This window comes from Neoarius graeffei, chromosome 6, assembly GCF_027579695.1.
Source record: "Neoarius graeffei isolate fNeoGra1 chromosome 6, fNeoGra1.pri, whole genome shotgun sequence".
In the NCBI taxonomy this organism is placed as follows: Eukaryota; Metazoa; Chordata; class Actinopteri; order Siluriformes; family Ariidae; genus Neoarius; species Neoarius graeffei.
Window position 1 is genome coordinate 61,420,928 of NC_083574.1, and position 22,140 is coordinate 61,443,067.

A 22,140-nucleotide genomic window follows, 5' to 3' on the forward strand; every position below is an offset into this window, starting at 1 on the left:
ATGTCAGGACATCTGTCCATGAACTGAATCTCAAGAGAAGGTGGGTCATGCAGCAAGACAACGACCCTAAGCACACAAGTTGTTCTACCAAAGAATGGTTAAAGAAGAATAAAGTTAATGTTTTGGAATGGCCAAGTCAAAGTCCTGACCTTAATCCAATCGAAATGTTGTGGAAGGACCTGAAGCGAGCAGTTCATGTGAGGAAACCCACCAACATCCCAGAGTTGAAGCTGTTCTGTACGGAGGAATGGGCTAAAATTCCTCCAAGCCGGTGTGCAGGGCTGATCAACAGTTACCGGAAACGTTTAGTTGCAGTTATTGCTGCACAAGAGGGTCACACCAGATACTTGAAAGCAAAGGTTCATGTACTTTTGCCACTCACAGATATGTAATATTGGATAATTTTTCTCAATAAATATATGACCAAGTATAATATTTTTGTCTCATTTGTTTAACTGGGTTCTCTTTACCTCCTTTTAGGACTTGTGTGAAAATCTGATTGTTTTAGGTCATATTTATGCAGAAATATAGAAAATTCTAAAGGGTTCACAAACTTTCAAGCACCACTGTTGCATATTATTGCATATTATTGATTGCATGTTTCTGTGCTCATTTTAAAAGAAGACATATTATGGAAAAGCTCCCTTTTTCAGTGCACATACATTTGGGTATCTGGAGTGTCTTCCAACCCACAAACTCAGAAATAAGACAACCCAGTCAGTTTCATTTGGGCTATCTATTTCAGAAAGCATGTGCTTCAACAAGCCAGTCATTTGGCTCCCCTTTCTACATCACAAAGGGGCCTCATTAGAATTATATCACCCCTTCATTTGAGTATCTCCACCCTCCTCCACCCCTTCATTGAGTATCTCCATCTTGAGAACTGCCTTTGTGAAGGGTATGCCATTTTTTTTCCTCACAAGTGTTGGACCCGCTGGTATTACGTCAGTGTGAGCTAAGCACAAGAGCTGTTCTGTTGTCGCTGCACAGAGCATTGTTACATCGACCCCCAGCGTCTGAGGACAGAAGAGTTGAGTGGATTGAGGTTTTTGATGGCACTGTCCCAGCTACAGTTGGCAAAAACCTGTTTGTGTGTGTTAACTTTACCAACCTGGGCCAGTACAAGACACGACTGGCAGCAAAATTGTACATAAAAGAAAGAGCAATACCAACTGTCTATGGCAAAACTCCAGGCAAGAGAAATGTAAGTATTTAAAAAAATATATGTTATGTGTTTCTTTGGCCAATTTAATCTGTGTAGTCCTTGAACTGAGAACTCGAGTCAGTGAATCACACACACACACACACACACACACACACACACACACACACACACACAGGGAGAGACAAGAGACAATAATTGGTAGTGATGTGAGGGTCAATCCATACTGCCTGACCGACAAAAATATGCGTTAAACAGACCCTGAACCCCACCGACCCACAAACCGCCTACTTTAACCTGTATAGCGATGACATCCATATCATAGGGTAAGCAATAACATTTTCTAAACAATGCATTCTTAATAATACATTGATTGCAAGGCATGAGCTATTTTATCTTAGCCTAACAGCATCTGGGTCAAGGCTACTAAATAAACAGAACTGTTCTAATAAATGGTGTTCTTTACTGTTGAATTGCAGAAAAAAATAACCCTTATTAACACACACAATGCATCCTTCACACCTTAATGGTGATTTTTAACAAAATAGTAGCCTATATGTGTACGTCTATACTGCCCATTTTTAACTTTTTTTTCTGATTAAGTTGCCCACTGGGTGGCACGGTGGTGTAGTGGTTAGCGCTGTCACATCACAGCAAGAAGGTCTGGGTTTGAGCCCCGTGGCCAGCGAGGGTCTTTCTGTGCGGAGTTTGCATGTTCTCCGTGTGGGTTTCCTCCGGGTGCTCCGGTTTCCCCCACAGTCCAAAGATATGCAGGTTAGGTTAACTGGTGACTCTAAATTGACCGTAGGTGTGAATGTGAGTGTGAATGGTTGTGTCTATGTGTCAGCCCTGTGATGACCTGGCGACTTGTCCAGGGTGTACCCCGCCTTTCGCCCGTAGTCAGCTGGGATAGGCTCCAGCTTGCCTGCGACCCTGTAGAACAGGATAAAGCGGCTAGAGATAATGAGATGAGATGAAGTTGTCCACTTTCTGACCAAAAAAAAAAAAAAAAAGTTTTTGCATACAGATACCCATGAGGGGAAAAACTCATAGGTGAAGCCTGCACATCACTACCCTCTTATCTGTGTGTGTGAGAGAGAGAATGGAAGGTGGGCTAGTAATCATAGCCTAGCCTATTGTATGCAATTTGGATAGCCTATAACGCAAAGCCTTTGCCTGCATTGTTTCTGTAAGTTATTTATAACTTAGTTGGAATGCTACTTTCTCACTTTTTGACCCACCCCACCTGCAATATTTTTTCTCGTAAGGCTACCCAAACATGCCTGACACATGGGTCAACCCACAGAATGGGTCGACCCACATCACTAACACTTGGAGAAATACTCACAGAAAAGTAATTTCACATGGTGTTCTCTAAAGGAAGAAAAGCATACAACAAAAACAGAGCTTTTATTCAAGAGTGGATAGGCTCTTACCTATTCACTCTTCCTATCGGCAGTTCAAAACCAATGTCTCGTGTGTTTTGAGACTGTGATGATTATTATTTATTATAAAATTGGTTGAGACTGTTAAAGTGGACATTCCGTATGCTTTTCAATGATTTTATATTATTCCCTGAGAAGCTTTTGTAAAGTTTGGGAGGTTGTTGTTGTTGTTGTTTGTTAAAATTGAAAAAAATGCCTCGGTTCTTTTTTCTCATGCCATATTCGCATGGTATAAAAACCCTGTATGCTGATTTTGGGGTGTGCCTTTAGATTTAATATGTAAATTGTGTTGATCTGATTGGCTAACATCCAACTCTGTCATCCACACTCACAGATTCTGTTTGCCAAGCTAATGGGAGCAACTGGAGCTTTTGCCATGTTTAAATTTAAAGGCACGGCCCCCCAAATCAGCCTGTTTTATTCTGTATGGCTTTCATACCATGCCACAACAGTTTGAAGAAAACCCTATAAACTTCGCCAAAGCATCTCATCTCATTATCTGTAGCTGCTTTATCCTGTTCTACAGGGTCGCAGGCAAGCCGGAGCCTATCCCAGCTGACTACGGGCGAAAGGCGGGGTACACCCTGGACAAGTCGCCAGGTCATCACAGGGCTGACACACAGACACAGACAACCATTCACACTCACATTCACACCTACGGTCAATTTAGAGCCACCAGTTAACCTAACCTGCATGTCTTTGGGGGAAACCGGAGCAAACCCACACGGGCAACATGCAAACTCCACACAGAAAGGCCCTCGCCGGCCATGGGGCTCAAACCCGGATCTTCTTGCTGTGAGGCAACAGCGCTAACCACTACACCACCGTGCCGCCCTCGCCAAAGCATCTCAGGGAATAATATAACATCATTGAAAAGGGGTATAATATCCTTTAAAGGTTGACTGCCTTTCAGATTTTTCAAGTTTAGGTCATAATAAGAATTTTCCTCGACACTCAATTATTTTTGTTTAGTGGACCGAAAGCTAGTGATTTGAATCACAGACTTCCAGTTTTGTTAATTTAAAAAAATATATATATATAACAATTCATGAATTTCAGGCCATGTGACTTTTTCAATTCTCCACTATTGTTTCTTGCTTCACCATGACCCGATTCAAGATACTACGTCATGCATCACATGGTGGGCTTTCCCCGTTCACGCAAGGCATTGTGGGATAAAAATTTGAAACAGGAGAGAAAAATGGAGGATGTGAATGAAACGTGAAAGACTGACTACAGTAATGGAAAGCAAGAAGAAAAGTTATGTTGCGAAGGAAAGGAAACACAGGACCAAACTAATAAATATCGTTTAGCGACAGAATGATGGAACTGTCAGTGCATGGTCAAAGGTAAACCTGTAGATGGCAGTAATGCAACACTGGATGCCAGCTGCCATAAAACCCAAAAGAAGAAGGAAAAGAAGAAGAAGAAGAAGCAGGTAAACCTGCGCATGCGCACACGGACTTCCTCTGCCTGCTTGACTGCGCAAAGCGAGCGATTTCATGCACATTATTTGCTCAGGAATCCCCTCAAATTAAATAAATTTCTAGCCACATAATGACCTGTCTTTTTTTTTTTTTTTTTTGAGATATTACAGAAATAAACTTGTATCACAATGACCAAATTTCAGAGGGAACTAAATTTCACTGATTTTATGAAATCGAAAGGCCGTCTATCTTTAAAATCATTTAAAGTCAGTTTCCTTTGTAACCTCTGGGCACACTGTAGAGAATCGGAAAGAGAGGTGAGGAGATGACGATGATGGTGATAGAGATGATGTGATAATTCTGATGAAGGGCCTGGCTGTGAATCATCTCAATTCTAACTGCACTGCATTTGGATTAAAACACTACATTAGCATGTGGTGGTTGTTGGTGTGAAAACTTGTAAAAAGCGTGACTGGCACCCGTTAATGCTGCCTCATCACACTTCCATCATTATTTCATTTGCAAGAAAAGAAATGAGTGACTTGTGTGTGAAACATTTTTGTCTTTAAGATTAGCAGTCTCATGCAACACATCCAGTTGATGGGCTAAATCATGATATCCTACTAGTCATTAATGTCTGTCTCATCTTACCACAGTTCCAATCCATTGTTTCAGGAAGGTCACTATGTTGTATCAAGGGAACATCATATTTGTGTACAGTGTCAAATTATGTACTACCAACTTACTAACTCAGGATACATACAGATGAGTGACAAAGTAAAGGAAAAAATGCTGGCTCTGTTATCCATTGGGAGGTATTCCAGAACAATGCCCTCATCTACAGGACATGAGGGCTCACTGAGTGGTTTAATGAGTACGAAAATGAAGTAAATCATATGTCCCGGCCTTCTCAGTCAGCAGATTTCAACCTACTTGAGCACCTGTGGGAGATTTTTAGATTGATATGTGAGACAGTGTTCTCGACTACAATCATCAAAAACCAACCAAGGGAATACATTTTGGGAGAATGGTGTTCATCCTTCTGGTACAGTTTGAGAGATGTGTAGAGTCTATTTCAAGTAAATTTTAAATCTAGACGGCCTTTCGATTTCATAAAATCGATGAAATTTGGTTGCCTCTGAAATGTGGTCATTGTGATATCTGTTTATTTCTGCAATATCTCAAAAAAAAAAACAACCCAGGCCATTCTGTGGCTGGAAAGTTATTTAATTTGAGGGGATTCCTGAGCAAATAATGTGCATGAAATTGCTCGCTTCGCGCAGTCAAGCAGACAGAGGAAGTCCGTGTGCGCATGCGCAAGTTTACCTTCTTCTTCTTCTTCTTCTTTTGGGTTTTACGGCAGCTGGCATCCACAGTGTTGCATTACTGCCATCTACAGGTTTACCTTGACCGTGCACTGACAATTACATCATTCTGTCACTAAACGAACAACTGATCACACCAAGGTGCTCGCCGACCGCCGATATTTATTAGTTTAGTCCTGCGTTTCCTTTCCTTCGCAACACATCTTTTCTTCTTGCTTTCCGTTACTGTAGTCAATCTTTCACGTTTCATTCGCATCCTCTATTTTTCTGTCCTGTTTCAAATTTGTATCCCACAATGCCTTGCACAAACGGGGAAAGCCCACCACGTGATGCATGATGTAATATATTGTATTGCGTCATGGTGAAGCAAGAAAAAATAGCGGAGAATTTCGGGCCATATGGCCCTAAATTCATTAATTGTTCTATTTACAAAAAACTAATAAAATTGAGTCTGTCATTCAAATTCAGTAGCTTTCGGTCCACTAAAGAAAAATAATTGGGTGTCAGGGAAAATTCTTTTTATGACCTAAACTTGAAAAATCTGAAAGGCAGTCTAGCTTTAAAGCTGTTTTGGAGTTTTGTGGTAGGTGAATGCGTTACTAAGACATGTTATGTTGTTTTTTTCCTTTGTCACATCATTATAATTTCAAGGTTGATCTTTTGACCATCAGATAAGGAGAATATTTCAGACAGGAGATATCCTTCACAGTCTGGTGTCTAAGAGGTATCCATTCACTGTGTTAATATGCAGACAACAGGCTATATTTGTCTGCAACTAGCCCTTGTATGAAGCAACATCTTGTGTACACCAAAATGACTCGTGTCAATATTTACTCAGATCATGTCAATCCTATCATGTTACTGTTTTAGTACACCTGAGATAATGAAAATGTCTAGGAATGCATTTCTTTTGAATTTAAACCCAGTTCAGTGTAAACATTATCCTTTACCTGGCTTTCATTTTGTATTTACTTTAGCATTTGTTTTATTTTTACGATAGACTACATGAGGCACAGTAATGAAAAAATTATCATTGTACATTAGGAATGCAACAATATGAATATATTATTCTGATTGAATAGATAATGCATCCTAAGTGAATATTAATACAGATCCAAACAGTAGGTGAAGTATTCAGTTTTTGGAGCCTCCTAGCTTACCAGCCAGATGAAAAAAAAAAAAAAAGTTGCATGAGGGTTTTACTGTAATGTGGACCAGGAACAGCTCAACAACACAACGTGAATACAAAAACAGTGATGAACATTTGGAGTACCAAACTGATAAAGATACAAATACAGATAATGGTATTGTTTTGTAACAAAGGGGTTATGCACAGTCTTTATTAAGGCCTTGGCCACACTACAGCAATGGGTTTGCGAATACTTGGCAATGAAAAACTGGTAGTGTTGCCACCAATTGTGCGATGCACAGCAAATGTTCTCTGAGCTTCGTGAGTTGTTTTTTTATTTTTTATTTTTTTTGGTGTGTCTCCACCTCGTGAGTGGCCAAAAACATCATGCCTTCATTGAAATTTGGTGGCAATGTTTTCATTAGCAAACAAAGTGGTGAATACTCACAGATGGGTTTGGGAATACTTCCTGAAGCTCAGGGAACCTTCGCCACCATTTGCCTCATTTTCATTGATAACCCATCACAAAGCATCCCAAGCTGTAGTGTGACTATAGCCTAAGGCACAGGCAGAGTCAAAAACCAACAGTCCAAGGTCATAACCAAAAGGACAAACATGATCAGAGCAGACAAATTCAAAAATACATAGGGCAAAGAGTAGTCACAAACTGTGAACAAAGAGCAAAAAAAAAGATTATCAAAATAGTGTCAGAATAGCAAGGTCTATGCAAAAGGCATAAAACACGATCAAGCAATGGGGTCAATCATGAAATAACAATCCAATAAATCAGGGTTCAGAATGTCCCAGCTGGATCTTACAGAATTGCAACCCCAATTGGGTGTCTCCAAAAGCTGAACTCTCCCTGTGGCAGGGTCTTCCTCTGGGTCTAGGTGCTGGATGGTCAGGGCGTTCTTTTTGGAATTTTGAGATCAATGATGGGTCCAATATGTCTCTGGTTGGCACCCAAGAGTGTTCCTCTGGTCTGTAGCCCTCTCAGTCCACCAAGTAGTACATGATATTACCCTGCCATTTGGAGTCAAGGAGATCCCTGACAGTGTATGTGGGTGTGCCCTCAATCGCCAAAGGGGCAGGTGGCCCAGATTTGAAGAGGCAGGACACAGACAGTATTTGAATTAGTGAAAGATGGAAAGTGGGTGATATTTTTTACTATAGTGGGATTTCTAGCTGTTTCAAGACAGGGTTTACTTGTTTTAAGACTTTGAAAGGACCCATGAATCAGGTACTTTCATAATAGTTTCAAACAGGGGTCTCTGGTTGATAGCTACACCAGCTGTCCTGGGTGCAAGGGTTGATGTGGGCGACGATGGCAGCCTGCTAGCTCCTTCTGGTGTCAGATTGCCCTTTCCAGCCTGACATGGGCCATCTCCCAGGTTTGTTCACTATGCGTCATCCAGCCATCCACTGCAGCACTGCAGAAATATTTTAGGGTTCTCCAGACCAAGGAAAAAGTGGAGGTTGGAACACCACAATGCGTTAGAAATGTGAGGGCCAGTGGATAGGTTGATCAACAAGTGGATAGACTAATAATAATAGACTGTTAAGCCTCTTGCAAAAAATGCAAGACTCAGAAGATGAATTGGGCTCCAGGATCAGATACTATATCCTCAGTAAGAGATTTAAAAAAATCTAAAAACCTCTCTAAACAGGACTTCAGCTGTTTCCATTGCCATGGGTTAGGAAATGAGGCAGCAAGCTTTGGAAAACCAGTCTATGATAGTGAGAATGGTAGGATGGCCCTGTGAAGGTTGCTGATGAAATCCAGTGCAGTGTGTGATCAGTAACATGAGGAATGGGAAGTGGTTCTAACAGTCCACTTGCTGGTTGGCAAGAGTTTTATTTGTGTGCATACCTGACATTCCTTGACATACTGTTCCATGGACCATTTTAAAGTGCAATACCAGAACTTGTTTCCTATTAACCTCTAGGTTCTAGAGATGCCTGGTTTCCCAGAACTTAAAGAGGTATGCACTAACTGGATAACTCCACATTGCTTGAGGGAAGTCTTTCCCCAGAGGCATTCTGGAGGTGTGGGGTCCCCAGAGTACCAGGGTTAGGAAAAAATATTCAGAAATGATGGTTCAGGGTTTTGCTGGAAGTGAGGGTTTTATGTGACAGTGAGTCTGCTGTGGTCTGTAAGTGATAGGAAAGTTAAATTATGTAAACAACAACAACAAAAACAAAGCAGGGCCATCCTAGATTAACAAGGGTTCAGTCTTTTTGCTGACTTGACGCAGTGTCTTGATGTATTCTTGTGATCCATCATTATGATGAAGGGCTATTTGGAGCCAGTGCCTCCATTCCTCTACAGCAGACTTGACAGGAGTTCTTAACTCCCCACACTAACTTCTTTCAACTTGTGTCTTTTTCCTAGAATATTAGGCACAGGAGTACAGTTTAGCAGAAGGTTACCTTGCTGTGACAGAATTGCTCAAACACTGCTTTCTGAGGCACTTATGCCACAAGCTACAGCTTAGGGTCAGGGTAACACAGGATTGGGACAGTTGTGAATCTTCTTTTGAGTGTTTCAAGGGTTTGTTGGGCCTCAGCGTTCCACTTCAAGATCTTCAGTTTACCTCATAGTAGTTAAGTTAGCAGAGCAGCCGCCATGCTGAATCCTCAGATAAACACTGGTAAAAAAATGTCCAATTTCACATACAGCTCATTCTTTTTCTTAAACAGTCTTTCTATAACTGCTCATATCTGGTGGACATGCCCTGATTTGGTTTTGGAGTATATCAGGATGTCATTGTGACTTTCAAAAACTCAACAAAACAAACAAACTAGTACAACCCAAAATGAGCTATGAGTAGCTAGTGGCTTTCGCCCAGTTCAAGGTAAAGCTTGCGCTCTGTGCATGGGTGTATGTGTGTGCATTACAAGCTGCGCCATCTACGCCACTCGATCTCACGGATGAGAATCATCGCTTGTTACCTGCTGGTTCAACCCACCATCAGCATCTGACACTCAGCCCCCTCTTTTGTCAATATAAATGATCATGCAGGAGTGCAGAAAATCTTGAAGAACCTTGTTAATAAATGCTTGAAAAACAGATGCTACATTGACCAGACCATAGTGCATGACCAGATATTCATAGTGACTGGTGGTGGTGAAGAATGCTATTTGTTTCCCTCCTTGATGCATATTAGATTATAGGCGCTTCACGGGTCAAGTTTCGTGAATATCTTAGCTCCTCTTACCTGCTTGATGGTAGAAGGAACCATTCAAGGAAGGGTGCCCTCTGGTGATCAGGAGGGGAAATGCCCAAGCTAGATGTTATAATGTTACACCCCTATTGTGTGTGTGATAATTCCACGCAAATATTGCAGATTAAGGGCTGGTAAAGTTTTACTTTTTTTCTTCTTTTACACTCGAAAGTTCTATGCATGCCCTCGTATACCCAGAAACAGCTAGGACATAAAAAAGACACAGATAAACAAATCTGTGTGCTTTATACATTAATTTCCTGTTGCATCCAGGAAGTGCAACTTTATATTATATTAAAGTATTTATATTAATAATTAAATATTATTTATATTTGAAAATTATATATAATATTTAAAAATAATAAATTTCATATTTTATTTTGATTTGACTTTGATATTGTTTTAATTTTAAATATTTGACGATGCCGTATCTTCTTGCCATGTGGACTAAATGTTCTGTGTGAAGAGAAGAAAAATTTCTTCCCTTCAAGCTGTTTACATGAAATTACAGATACATTCAACTGCTCTTACAGGGCATTGTTTGATAGAGCCTTAATTAATGAACAGTACCGAATAACTTTATTTAATAATGGTATTTCCATAACAATTCAACATTAATTACTCCTTAATGTGCAGTAATAAATTATAATATTAATGAATAATAATTTCTTCACTAACCTTAAAGATAGACTGCCTTTTAGATTTTTCAAGTTTAGGTCATAAAAAGAATTTTCCCCGAAACCCAATTATTTTTGTTTAATGGACTGAAAGCTACTAAATTCGAATCACAGACTTCCAATTTTATTAGTTTTTTTAAAATAGAACAATTAATGAATTTAGGGCCACATGGCCCTAAATTCTCCGCTATTTTTTCCTGCTTCACCGTGATGCAGTACAAGATACTACGTCATGCATCACGTGGTGGGCTTTCCCTGTTTGTGCAAGCCATTGTGAGATACAAATTTGAAACTGGAGAGAACAATGGAGGACGTGAGTGTGTGAATGAAACGTGAAAGACCGACTACAGTAACGGAAAGCGAGAAGAAAAGACGTTATGTTGTGAAGGAAAGGAAATGCAGGACCAAACTAATAAATATCGGCGGTCAGCGAGAACCACAGTGTGATCAGCTGTTCGTTTAGCGACAGAATGATGGAACTGTCACTGCATGGTCAAGGTAAACCTGTAGATGGCAGTAATGCAACACTGGATGCCAGCTGCCGTAAAACCCAAAAGAAGAAGAAGAAGAAGCAGGTAAACCTGTGCATGCGCACACGGACTTCCTCTGTCTGCTTGACTGCGCAAAGCGAGCGATTTCATGCACATTATTTGCTCAGGAATCCCCTCAAATTAAATAACTTCCCAGCCACAGAATGGCCTGGTTTTTTTTTTTTTTTTAAGATATTACAATAATAAACATATCACAATGACCAAATTCCAGAGGGAACTATATTTCACTGATTTTATGAAATTGAAAGGCCGTCTCACTTTTAAACAATTTTAGAAACTAAATTAATTGGGCTACTAAATAAATCATTCCTCCTATGCTGACAAAACTATTACTGTCACGTTTAATAAAAAATTCTAGTTACTAGTGATTTAATAGTATTGATTAATCCCTTTACTTGTTGGAACACAATAATAAATAACATGTATCAGTAATTACTGTTTCTGTAATGACAAAGTTAGGACAGTGTAAGACACTCATACCTGTAAATATCAAAGTGGTTCAAAAGTAGATAAGAAGTCATGATGGTTTTGTCAGTATATTACTTTAATATTAGTTGCTAAATCATTTCACATTCGCCAGTGTAGTAATTATTAAACTGATTAGTAATTAATGAAGAGCTACTATGCTAACATTTTCTTATGAACTGCTGTTAGCCACCGAAACGTGTTGAATTGTAATAAAAGAACCTTATTGTATACTGTTACCAAATATTCAAATTAAGTCTGTGAGTGAAAGTATAAGTATATAATTCACTACACATGACTTAATTTGTATACATTATTTATTGATACTGATTTACACTGAACTCTTTTCCATATACGTTAGGCTTGTTAAAGGTCGTCATTTTGCGTTCTTAAACAAGATCTCTTCATATATAGTGAGATCAGTACTGTCATATTAGTTGTCACGTTACATTTCTTTGTCTATGCCTGAGCACCTCTCACAGCTTTGAGATTAGTGTGTGAAAGTGACGCTCCTCACCTACTCTTAGTATGAACAAAGCCCCTGTGGGACATAACTGATCCTTTGTTTCTTCATAGGGGTTTTGATAAGACAGTTGTTTTTCCTTCCCAGCTAAATATTGTGGCAGAGGCCTGCTGGAGGGAAATGCGAGGATCTAAATAACCTCTCCAGGTTCCTCTGCTACAATGATGGCATGCCAGACTTTCGTTGCCTATACTTCAGCTATCAAAACTGAAAAAATCAATGAGTGAGAGAAGAAGCAAGTGTGTGTGTGTGGGGGGGGTTATCAAGCTGGTGGGAAACTTGTAAGTCATTATGTTCAAGAAGAAGCGAGAATATCGGTGTGAAAATGTGTGCGAGGATGAGCAGAGCCAGCCTGAGACTGTAACAAAGAGAAATTGGCCTTGTTTTTGCAGAAGGGTAAACCTGACTGATGGTGGTGGCTAGAAAAGCTTTTATTTAAAATAAATAAATAAAAGCCAGAGAGGGAAAAACAAAGAAAAAAAAGATCAGGGGCGTAGTTAGGATTTTTCGGGGGGGGGGTGTCACACACTGACTGGCAGCCTGAGTACATTATGTAACGAAAAAATAAATTACCATTGCTAGTTTTAGGCAGCTTAGAAACCGGCTCTTCCATTATTGCTGTTTCTTCCACGTTTTCTTGATGTTGTGTTCTAGAAACGGCACTAAAACTTAGCTTCGAAGCCACAAAATGCAACTTTGATGGAAAAAAAAGGCGGCACGGTGGTGTAGTGGTTAGCGGTGTCGCCTCACAGCAAGAAGGTCCGGGTTCGAACCCCGTGGCCGGCGAGGGCCTTTCTGTGCGGAGTTTGCATGTTCTCCCCGTGTCCGCGTGGGTTTCCTCCGGGTGCTCCGGTTTCCCCCACAGTCCAAAGACATGCAGGTTAGGTTAACTGGTAACTCTAAATTGACCGTAGGTGTGAATGTGAGTGTGAATGGTTGTCTGTGTCTATGTGTCAGCCCTGTGATGACCTGGCGACTTGTCCAGGGTGTACCCCGCCTTTCGCCCGTAGTCAGCTGGGATAGGCTCCAGCTTGCCTGTGACCCTGTAGAAGGATAAAGCGGCTAGAGATGATGAGATGAGATGAGATGGAAAAAAAAAATCTAATAAATTGCTGACCTCTCTTCACGTCGAAAGAAGGAGGAAAGTTTCGCTTGTTTTGACATGGCGAATTCTTAACACAAGAAGAAATACTCGTAATTCACAACTAAAAAGACTGCAGCTATACTGGCAGCTTGACCAGGCTTTCTAGTGCGATCGTGTTGCACTTGCGCAGAACTGCGTCAGTCCTTGGCTCGTGCACCTGAAGGCGCGCCTCCTGCGCATGCACCTAACGAGCTCCGGCATGCACGCCGTTAACAAAGAACACCTGTCTTTAATCAATGAACTATGTTTGGGCTATTTAAGGACTGCGTCCATGCAAGGATGATGCGAAGTATTACGCCACGCCTAGTGTGCCTTACAGAGCCTTGTTCCCTGTCCTTGTTGACCTCCTGGTTTTTCGACTCCTGTTTCTCATCCCTTGATCTTGTATAGTTTTGCCTCTGATATTCTGTCCACGCCTCGATTGATCTCCTGCCTGTTTCCTCGATTACGACTTTGCCTGCTATTTCAGACTGTTTGCCTGTTGTGTGCGTTTCACGCGCTTTATGCTCATATCACACTGTGTATTATTTAACATATCTGCATTTACATCTGCCTCTCCCGCACACACTCTGACAAATTGGGTTTTTGCTCCCAAACCACAGGAAGTCCATACAAGGTTATAGAAACACTAATGAGGCTGAGGTGACGATCTAGTTTAAAAAAAAATGTTAGAAAAATTACAGTGGGTGCCTTTCTAATATTCTTATGCGGCTATTGAAAAAATGTATAGTCCGACAAAGGGGGGGCCATGGGCACCCCAGGACCTACCCCCCCCGCTACGTCCCTGAAGATGTACATTAATAAGATATCCATCCATCCATCCATCCATCCATCCATTATCTGTAGCCGCTTATCCTGTCCTACAGGGTCACAGGCAAGCTGGAGCCTATCCCAGCTGACTACGGGCGAAAGGCGGGGTACACCCTGGACAAGTCGCCAGGTCATCACAGGGCTGACACACAGACACAGACAACCGTTCACACTCACATTCACACCTACGGTCAATTTAGAGTCACCAGTTAACCTAACCTGCATGTCTTTGGACTGTGGGGGAAACCGGAGCACCCGGAAGAAACCCACGCGGACACGGGGAGAACATGCAAACTCCACACAGAAAGGCCCTCGCTGGCCACAGGGCTCGAACCCGGACCTTCTTGCTGTGAGGCGACAGCGCTAACCACTACACCACCGTGCCGCCTTAATAAGATATTATTCATCAAAATAAAACACAGGTTTGAAAGATGGGCTCAAAATAATGCCTTCGTATCAGGTATTGATCTAAAATTGTAATCTGAAGTGTGCTGTTAACTTTGTGTCCTGAATTTCTGTGCTGCCTCAGTGAGTTACAAATGCATTAAGGTTTCTTCATAACCAAAATATCTATACAAGAGATATTTTTCTTCATGTTAATCTATCTCTGTGAGTCACACATGGTTGTAGTACCACTGCAGGGCATCGAACCTGAGAGGAGCTTATGATAAACTGAGCAGAGATGCTAACACATGTGACTTCAGCCCCCATAGTCTGAACCTCTGGAAGGTTGTGTTCAGAGCTAGACTCCTTACACCTCCAGCCCCACACAAAGTGTTCGCTGTTCTCTACCAAGAGCTTCATCTCCATAGTTCGTATGAGGACCTATTGATTCAGATGGTGCCCTATTGATTTGAATCATGGTTTCTCTCTTTAAACACCCACATTCCAGAATGCATTAGCATTATGGAAAAATGTTGAAATGATAACATCTATAGTCACAAAGCTCATACTTGTTGGTGTTGTTTCACCTTCTTTCAGGTTTGGGTTACATTTTGCACACAATTTTGGACTGACATGAGACAGCCTTTCTGCAAACTGTCAGACCATTTTATGGCGTAGCAAGTTTTGGAGAAAAGGGAAAGCAAAATGAGTGCCGTGTTTTTGATGAGACAATAACGATTCACACACATGCGTATGTATATACACACACCCATACTTACGCACACGACTGATCACAATAGTCTATTCAGACAAATCCTACAAAAGTGGCACACTCTTATACGTTTATGTTCTCTGCATCTCTCTTCTGCCTTTGTACAGTTGGCTTTTACCAGTCCTCAGAAGGACTGTTTTTCTCCCTTCCTTTCTCCCAGGGGAACTGGGTGGACTCGCTTGTTTAATAGATGCTTCCACGTCAAATCAGCCCTCTCTCCCTTTGAACATGCTTCAAACAATAGTGAAGGTCGACTACAGTGTGTGTTTTGTTCACTGCCAGCCATGTGGATGGCACATGCTAATGGTATGAAACAGAGGAGTTAACACTGATGATTTGTTTCAAGAATGGACGCAGTAGCTGTTGGTCATTTCCCAGACATTTGGAAGGGCGGGAGGGGGCTTTGATCTGGAAGTGAGGGTTGTGTATGCAGTGTGAGTAAAAAGGACAGGATGGAAATGTTTCAGATGCGGACAATGTAGCCACATGAAAAGGGTCTTTGTGGCTTTGCGCTTAGTTCTCAGCAGATGGACAGCTTCCCTCTCCTTTAAAATAAACATGAAACCTTCTTCTGTCCAGATGTAGCAATCCAGAATGGTCTTGCAAATTAAAAAGTATATAAAAACCTTTGCTTTAACTTGCATAACTAGCCCTAACGTTGAAATGCAATTAGGCTACAGGTTCAAATGACAAGAGATCAGCGTTACCTGTCTAATTAAACAGGAGTAAGCTTTTCTCCATGTCAAAGCAATTCTACTGTAATTTTGCTTCGTAAGCCATGCCTGTTGTTTTTATGCTGAGATTTTATATATCATGTCTGCTCAAACATTTACTTTTTCTTTCTATGCTATATAGAATGCTCACTAGGTGCGTTTGTGCTGTTAATGTACTGCAACATGGGCATAGTAGTAATTAGGGTTGCACCGAATCCAAGATTCGGTTTCGGATTCGGCCGAATCTTGGCCTTTTTAAAGGGGTTCGGTTTCGGCCGAACCCTAGAGCGCCGACCGAACCGAATCCTACGTGCGGCGCACGTGCATGCGATTACGTCGTCAATGTTTAGGAGAAGATACAGTGGTGCTTGAAAGTTTGTGAACCCTTTAGAATTTTCTATATTTCTGCATAAATATGACCTAAAACATCATCAGATTTTCACACAAGTCCTAAAAGTAGAGAAAGAGAACCCAGTTAAACAAATGAGACAAAAATATTATACTTGGTCATTTATTTATTGAAGAAAATGATCCAATATTACATATATCTGTGAGTGGCAAAAGTATGTGAACCTTTGCTTTCAGTATCTGGTGTGACCCCCTTGTGCAGCGATAACTGCAACTAAATGTTTCCGGTAACTGTTGATCAGTCCTGCACACCAGCTTGGAGGAATTTTAGCCCATTCCCCCATACAGAACAGCTTCAACTCTGGGATGTTGGTGGGTTTCGTTACATGAACTGCTCGCTTCAGGTCCTTCCACAACATTTCGATTGGATTAAGGTCAGGACTTTGACTTGGCCATTCCAAAACATTAACTTTATTCTTCTTTAACCATTCTTTGGTAGAACGACTTGTGTGCTTAGGGTCATTGTTGAGATTGTGTTCACGGACAGATGTCCTGACATTTTCCTTTAGAATTCGCTGGTATAATTCAGAATTCATTGTTCCATCAATGATGGCAAGCCATCCTGGCCCAGATGCAGCAAAACAGGCCCAAACCATGATACTACCACCACCATGTTTCACAGATGGGATAAGGTTCTTATGCTGGAATGCAGTGTTTTCCTTTCTCCAAATGTAACGCTTCTCATTTAAACCAAAAAGTTCGATTTTGGTCTCATCCATCCACAAAACATTTGTCCAGTAGCCTTCTGGCTTGTCCACATGATCTTTAGCAGACTGTAGACAAGCAGCAATGTTCTTTTTGGAGAGCAGTGGCTTTCTCCTTGCAACCCTGCCATGCACACCATTGTTGTTCAGTGTTTTCCTGATGGTGAACTCATGAACATTAACATTAGCCAATGTGATAGAGGCCTTCAGTTGCTTAGAAGTTACCCTGGGGTCCTTTGTGACCTCGCTGACTATTACACGCCTTGCTCTTGGAGTGATCTTTGTTGGTCGCCCACTCCTGGGGAGGGTAACAATGGTCTTGAGTTTCCTCCATTTGTACACAGTCTGTCTGACTGTGGATTGGTGGAGTCCAAACTCTTTAGATATGGTTTTGTAACATTTTCCAGCCTGATGAGCATCAACAACGCTTTTTCTGAGGTCCTCAGAAATCTCCTTTGTTCATGCCATGATACACTTCCACAAACATGTGTTGTGAAGATCAGACTTTGATAGATCCCTGTTCTTTAAATAAAACAGGGTGCCCACTCGCACCTGATTGTCATCCCATTGATTGAAAACACCTGACTAATTTCACCTTCAAATTAACTGCTCATCCTAGAGATTCACATACTTTTGCCACTCACAGATATGTAATATTGGATCATTTTCCTCAATAAATAAATGACCAAGTATAATATTTTTTGCCTCATTTGTTTAACTGGGTTCTCTTTATCTACCTTTAGGACTTGTGTGAAAATCTGATGATGTTTTAGGTCATATTTATGCAGAAATATAGAAAATTCTAAAGGGTTCACAAACTTTCAGGCACCACTGTAGCCTCCATTGTGCTTGCAGTCGAAATCGAAAATGGAAGCAGTGAGCCGAAAGAGTGTTGTGTGGCAGTACTTTCAAGTGAAAGAGGGAGATTCAAGTCGAGCAACATGCACACTTTGCAGTACAGAGTTGTTTCATGGTGGGAAAGATGCTAAACAGTACACAACATCTCCGCTGTTAAAACATCTTCGCTCAAAGTATCCGACGGAGTATGAGTTGTGCATGGCCGAATCTAACGTCAGTGAGGCTTCAGGTACCGCAACCGCACAGTCACAGATAAAAAGTGGTACTCAGACCACCATTACCAACGCTAGCTATAGAATTAGGCTGTTAATAAAATGGCCTACGTGGAGACATGTTCGAGTTTTTTGTGCTACACTTTGTTTAATATCTAATTAAGCCTACAGTTGTAAGTGCTTGAAATTGAAGTGAAATAGCTTATAATTTATGTTCCATGAGTGTAAGCATTAAACATGATCAAGCTCCCCAGTAAGTTTTTTTTTTTTTTTCTGAGGAAAACAGATTCAGCATTAAATATCACCTTTTTGTTTGAAAATTAAGTAGGCTTACATGTATGCAAGAGTTAAAATGTAAATGTGCTATGTTTTGCTGCATTCTATCTGCAGAGATTCTTTTTTTTTTTACTTTTTATTTTTTGTTCAGGCAGCACGGTGGTGTAGTGGTGAGGCGACAGCACTAACAGCAAGAAGGTCCGGGTTCGAGCCCCGTGGCCGGCGAGGGCCTTTCTGTGTGGAGTTTGCATGTTCTCCCCGTGTCCGCGTGGGTTTCCTCCGGGTGCTCCGGTTTCCCCCACAGTCCAAAGACATGCAGGTTAGGTTAACTGGTGGCTCTAAATTGACTGTAGGTGTGAATGTGAGCGTGAATGGTTGTGTGTCAGCCCTGTGATGACCTGGCGACTTGTCCAGGGTGTACCCCGCCTCTCGCCCGTAGTCAGCTGGGATAGGCTCCAGCTTGCCTGCGACCCTGTAGAACAGGATAAAGCGGCTAGAGATAATGAGATGAGATTAGATTTTTTGTTCAACAAAGAGCACTTTAGCAATGGCTCACTGTTACTGACAGGCCTTATTCTTTTAGCAATAATGTCACTTTTTGCTCTTTTTCTTTGTTCTTTATAATGGACAGTATACTAAAGCCTGTACACCGAATGACTTTAAGCTGAAAATTTCAGTGGTGTTCTCTAAGTGTGACTATTCAAATACAAAATAGTGGCAGAAGTTATTGCCTATGTTTTTACAGTTTACAATAAAATAATAAAATATTCTTTCTGGATAAAGTATCTCTATCTTACTATTAAGAAAAGGAAATGTGCAATGTTTTTCACTGCATTATAATGTACTAGCTAATGTTCAGAGTAGGATTCAGTATTCGGTTTCGGATTCGGCCGAATCTTAAGCAGTGGATTCGGTATTCGGCAGAACCTTAAAAATCAGGATTCGGTACATCCCTAGTAGTAATTACACAGCAGCTTGCATGTTTTGTGTTAGCATTACAAATATCTCGTTGATTTAGCCTGCAATGGTGATGCATAGGGAGCTGGGTGGAAGAGGGCCAGAGCAGAGACTAAAGCTGACAGCTTAATAAGAATATCCCTGAATGTCCCCCATTATGGCACCACACTCCCTGGTCTTTATATAATAGTAGTAGCAATGGAGCATCTCATTGCCTCGCCTTTTCCTTATGAAAAATCATCTGGCTTCCCCCTCCCCTCTCACTGCACAACCAATAAAGCGTATCATTATCTGGGCCTTGTATGAGATTTTGCCTTTGTGAGGTGTCATAATTGACAATATGTCTTAGCGGTTTAATGGAAAATGAAGGCGATAGTTACCCAAGTGTAGCTGCAAAGTACTCTGTTATGCCTTTTTCCAGATTTATCCCACTCCACGCCATCCAAGGAGGAAAATGAGAGTAAGGGACTGAGTTTAAGTGGGTTAGCGATTGCTTAAAAATTAATTCCATTGTTTACCACAATTAGTATAACAGATACAGTGCTGTCGTATGTAATACACAGAAGTCATTGTCTTTTTCTCATCCACTTGTCTTTTCTCATGGGTCTTTGCAGTGGGACACTAATGAGCTCTGTATGCTAATACTACCGTAGGTGAAGTTTTCCTCTGTGATTTCCTCAACTGCTTCGCTCATATTTGCTTATTTTCTTAACACCACTCCAGGACAATCCCTTTCGCCTTGCATTTCAAAATTGTTGTTCCATGAGTTTTCTTCAAGTTTGCATTCGCATTACCTACCACAAATGCAAGCCCTTGATGCTTCTGCAGTGCTTTGCAACATCTGAGGAGTGCCTAGAGTGTCAGCAGTTTACTGTTTGACATTTAGTGGTGGATTAGTGAATTTCACGCTGACTGTCCTCTCGCTCGTAATTAGCACGGTAAGGTACTGTGCTCCAGCATGGAGCTGTATGTGTAGCATCATTACCGAACACCTGGAGATGAACAGCTTGTGGCTGCTGCTTAGTGTGACCCTGAGTAGGGCAACTCGCTGAGCCCGGAGTTGGTGAATGATGGTGGAGGAAGATTTGTCAGATCTGGGGCATTCCCAGGAGCTGCAGTTTGTCTCTGTTGACAACCTGCACTCACCCGAAAGGCTACTCATCTCATCCTAGCACTAATGTGAATGCTGTGAGGCAGCTGATGGCCTCTACCTCATCTTCTGCAATGTCCTTTGTAGCGTTTCCTTGTTTTGCCTTTCAAATATGTTCTTTGTCAAAGATTTCCCCCCACCCCCCCATGTTTATTCTTCTTTTCATTGCTTTTATCCATGTTCTCTCCTCTTCAGATCAATATGGATTCACAACAATCCATGTTCCAGATGGCTAATTATGACACTAAACAAGGAGACTAATCTAACGTACCTATTATCTATACACTCTTGTTCTCAAGAAGACTGTCTAGCTTAAAGCTATTCTTATCTTCAATATTAATACCAAAAGTGGTTACGTTTTCCATTTTGTGCCGGTTGAGGCTGCCAATTATAAACCTGAATGTTATATGCGCTCTTTGAAATGGCAAGAGAACAAAAGGCAAAAGAGATGATATCGATGGCAGATGGATCCAACAGGAAGCATATAGAAGAGGACTGTAGAGAATAGTGAGCATTTTGGCCAGAGCTGACATCCTCTGGAAATGTTTGTGGTCTTTATCCTTATCTACTCACAATAGAGTGTCTTAATCTGCTATGAGATACACACTCAGCAGAGTATTATACCATGTCTTCTGTTCTCTGTTCTTTATTATTTTGCTCTGGAAAGTTCTCCATCATCTAATTGTCCTATTCTGTTCATACAAGAGCACTTACTGTTTATTTAACCACTTAAACATCCAACTTATTACTCTGTTATTCGTCTTAAAGCATATTATTCAGTAACTACTAGGAACTGCTCAGTAATGCGTTGAATGTGGGTTTAGCAAAACTATAGGTTTTTAGCTTGGCACAGTTCAACACAGAGTATGAATTGTCTAGTGAATATTCCTAATGTCATGATGTCTCCACCCCGGACTCAATAGTGTGTAGTGGAATCTGCACTGTTGCTAACTTTTTTTTGACCACATGTTGCCTCAATATGTTTTTTGCAGGTGACAGAAAGTGAAACTTTGGCCAAAGCACTCATACAATGGATCTCTGTAGTCCAGCCAACCACAAGGAGCTCATTGTGGAGGAGCATCTCAGGCTCTGCTTTTGGAGTCAAGTGAGATGAAAACTAATTGCAGCTGACTGCATGCAAAGGTTCCTGCTTTTTTTTTTTTTCTTTCTCTGTGCTGTCTGGTTTTGTCCAGACCACTTGGCAGCGTTTAGTCAAATATGGTGTAGAACTGGGAAGGGAAGAACTGACTGTTAAGGTTTGAAGGCTGAATCACGTACTCTGTATATTGTATTATGCTCAGGCCCTGGCTACATTTGTACTAGGCTTGATCAAATAAATAATTTCTCTTGCTTACTCTTTGTCTCTTGCACTGTCTAAAACATTTTATAGACACTATCATGTTCAAGCAGGGCTACTTGCCTTCAGTTCTATCAGCATTATCACTTTGTCCTTCAATGTCAATGAGAAAACATTCTCCGGAGACGATCAGTCGCAAACTGGGTGCCCGTTTCCTTCATCGCATGGTGGCTGGAGCTTGTGATGGGAGTCTTTCGGGAATGGGCCCCTTTGTGGTGGTCATGCTTACTAGTTTCTACCTCAGACTCTTGCCCACAGAGAGGTACATGTAATCAGGGGTACAGCGTACTGAATTCCCCCTTGACTCCAGAGCTAGTTGTAAACAGCCTCTGGGCTGCTTCTCTTCTCCCCCATCTTGCTCCATGGGCCTCCTCAGGCGCTTTTTCATGCTCTCCTCATGTATAGCTCCAGACAAATCTTACCAGTGGGATTCATCTGTGTTAATCTGTGCCAACTTTGTATTATTG

The 22,140-nt window shown here is 41.2% G+C and overlaps 1 protein-coding gene across 1 annotated transcript in view; it reads left to right on the forward strand.

The window, feature by feature from the left end:
• fan1 (FANCD2 and FANCI associated nuclease 1) overlaps positions 1-21,507 on the forward strand; it is a 92,303-nt gene extending 70,796 nt beyond the window's left edge. The window contains exon 14 of the mRNA XM_060923970.1: positions 21,309-21,507. Coding sequence (XP_060779953.1) covers positions 21,309-21,425 — 117 coding nt within the window. The 3' untranslated portion in view covers positions 21,426-21,507. The remainder of the gene's footprint in view (positions 1-21,308) is intronic.
• The last annotated feature ends 633 nt before the right edge of the window (positions 21,508-22,140 follow it).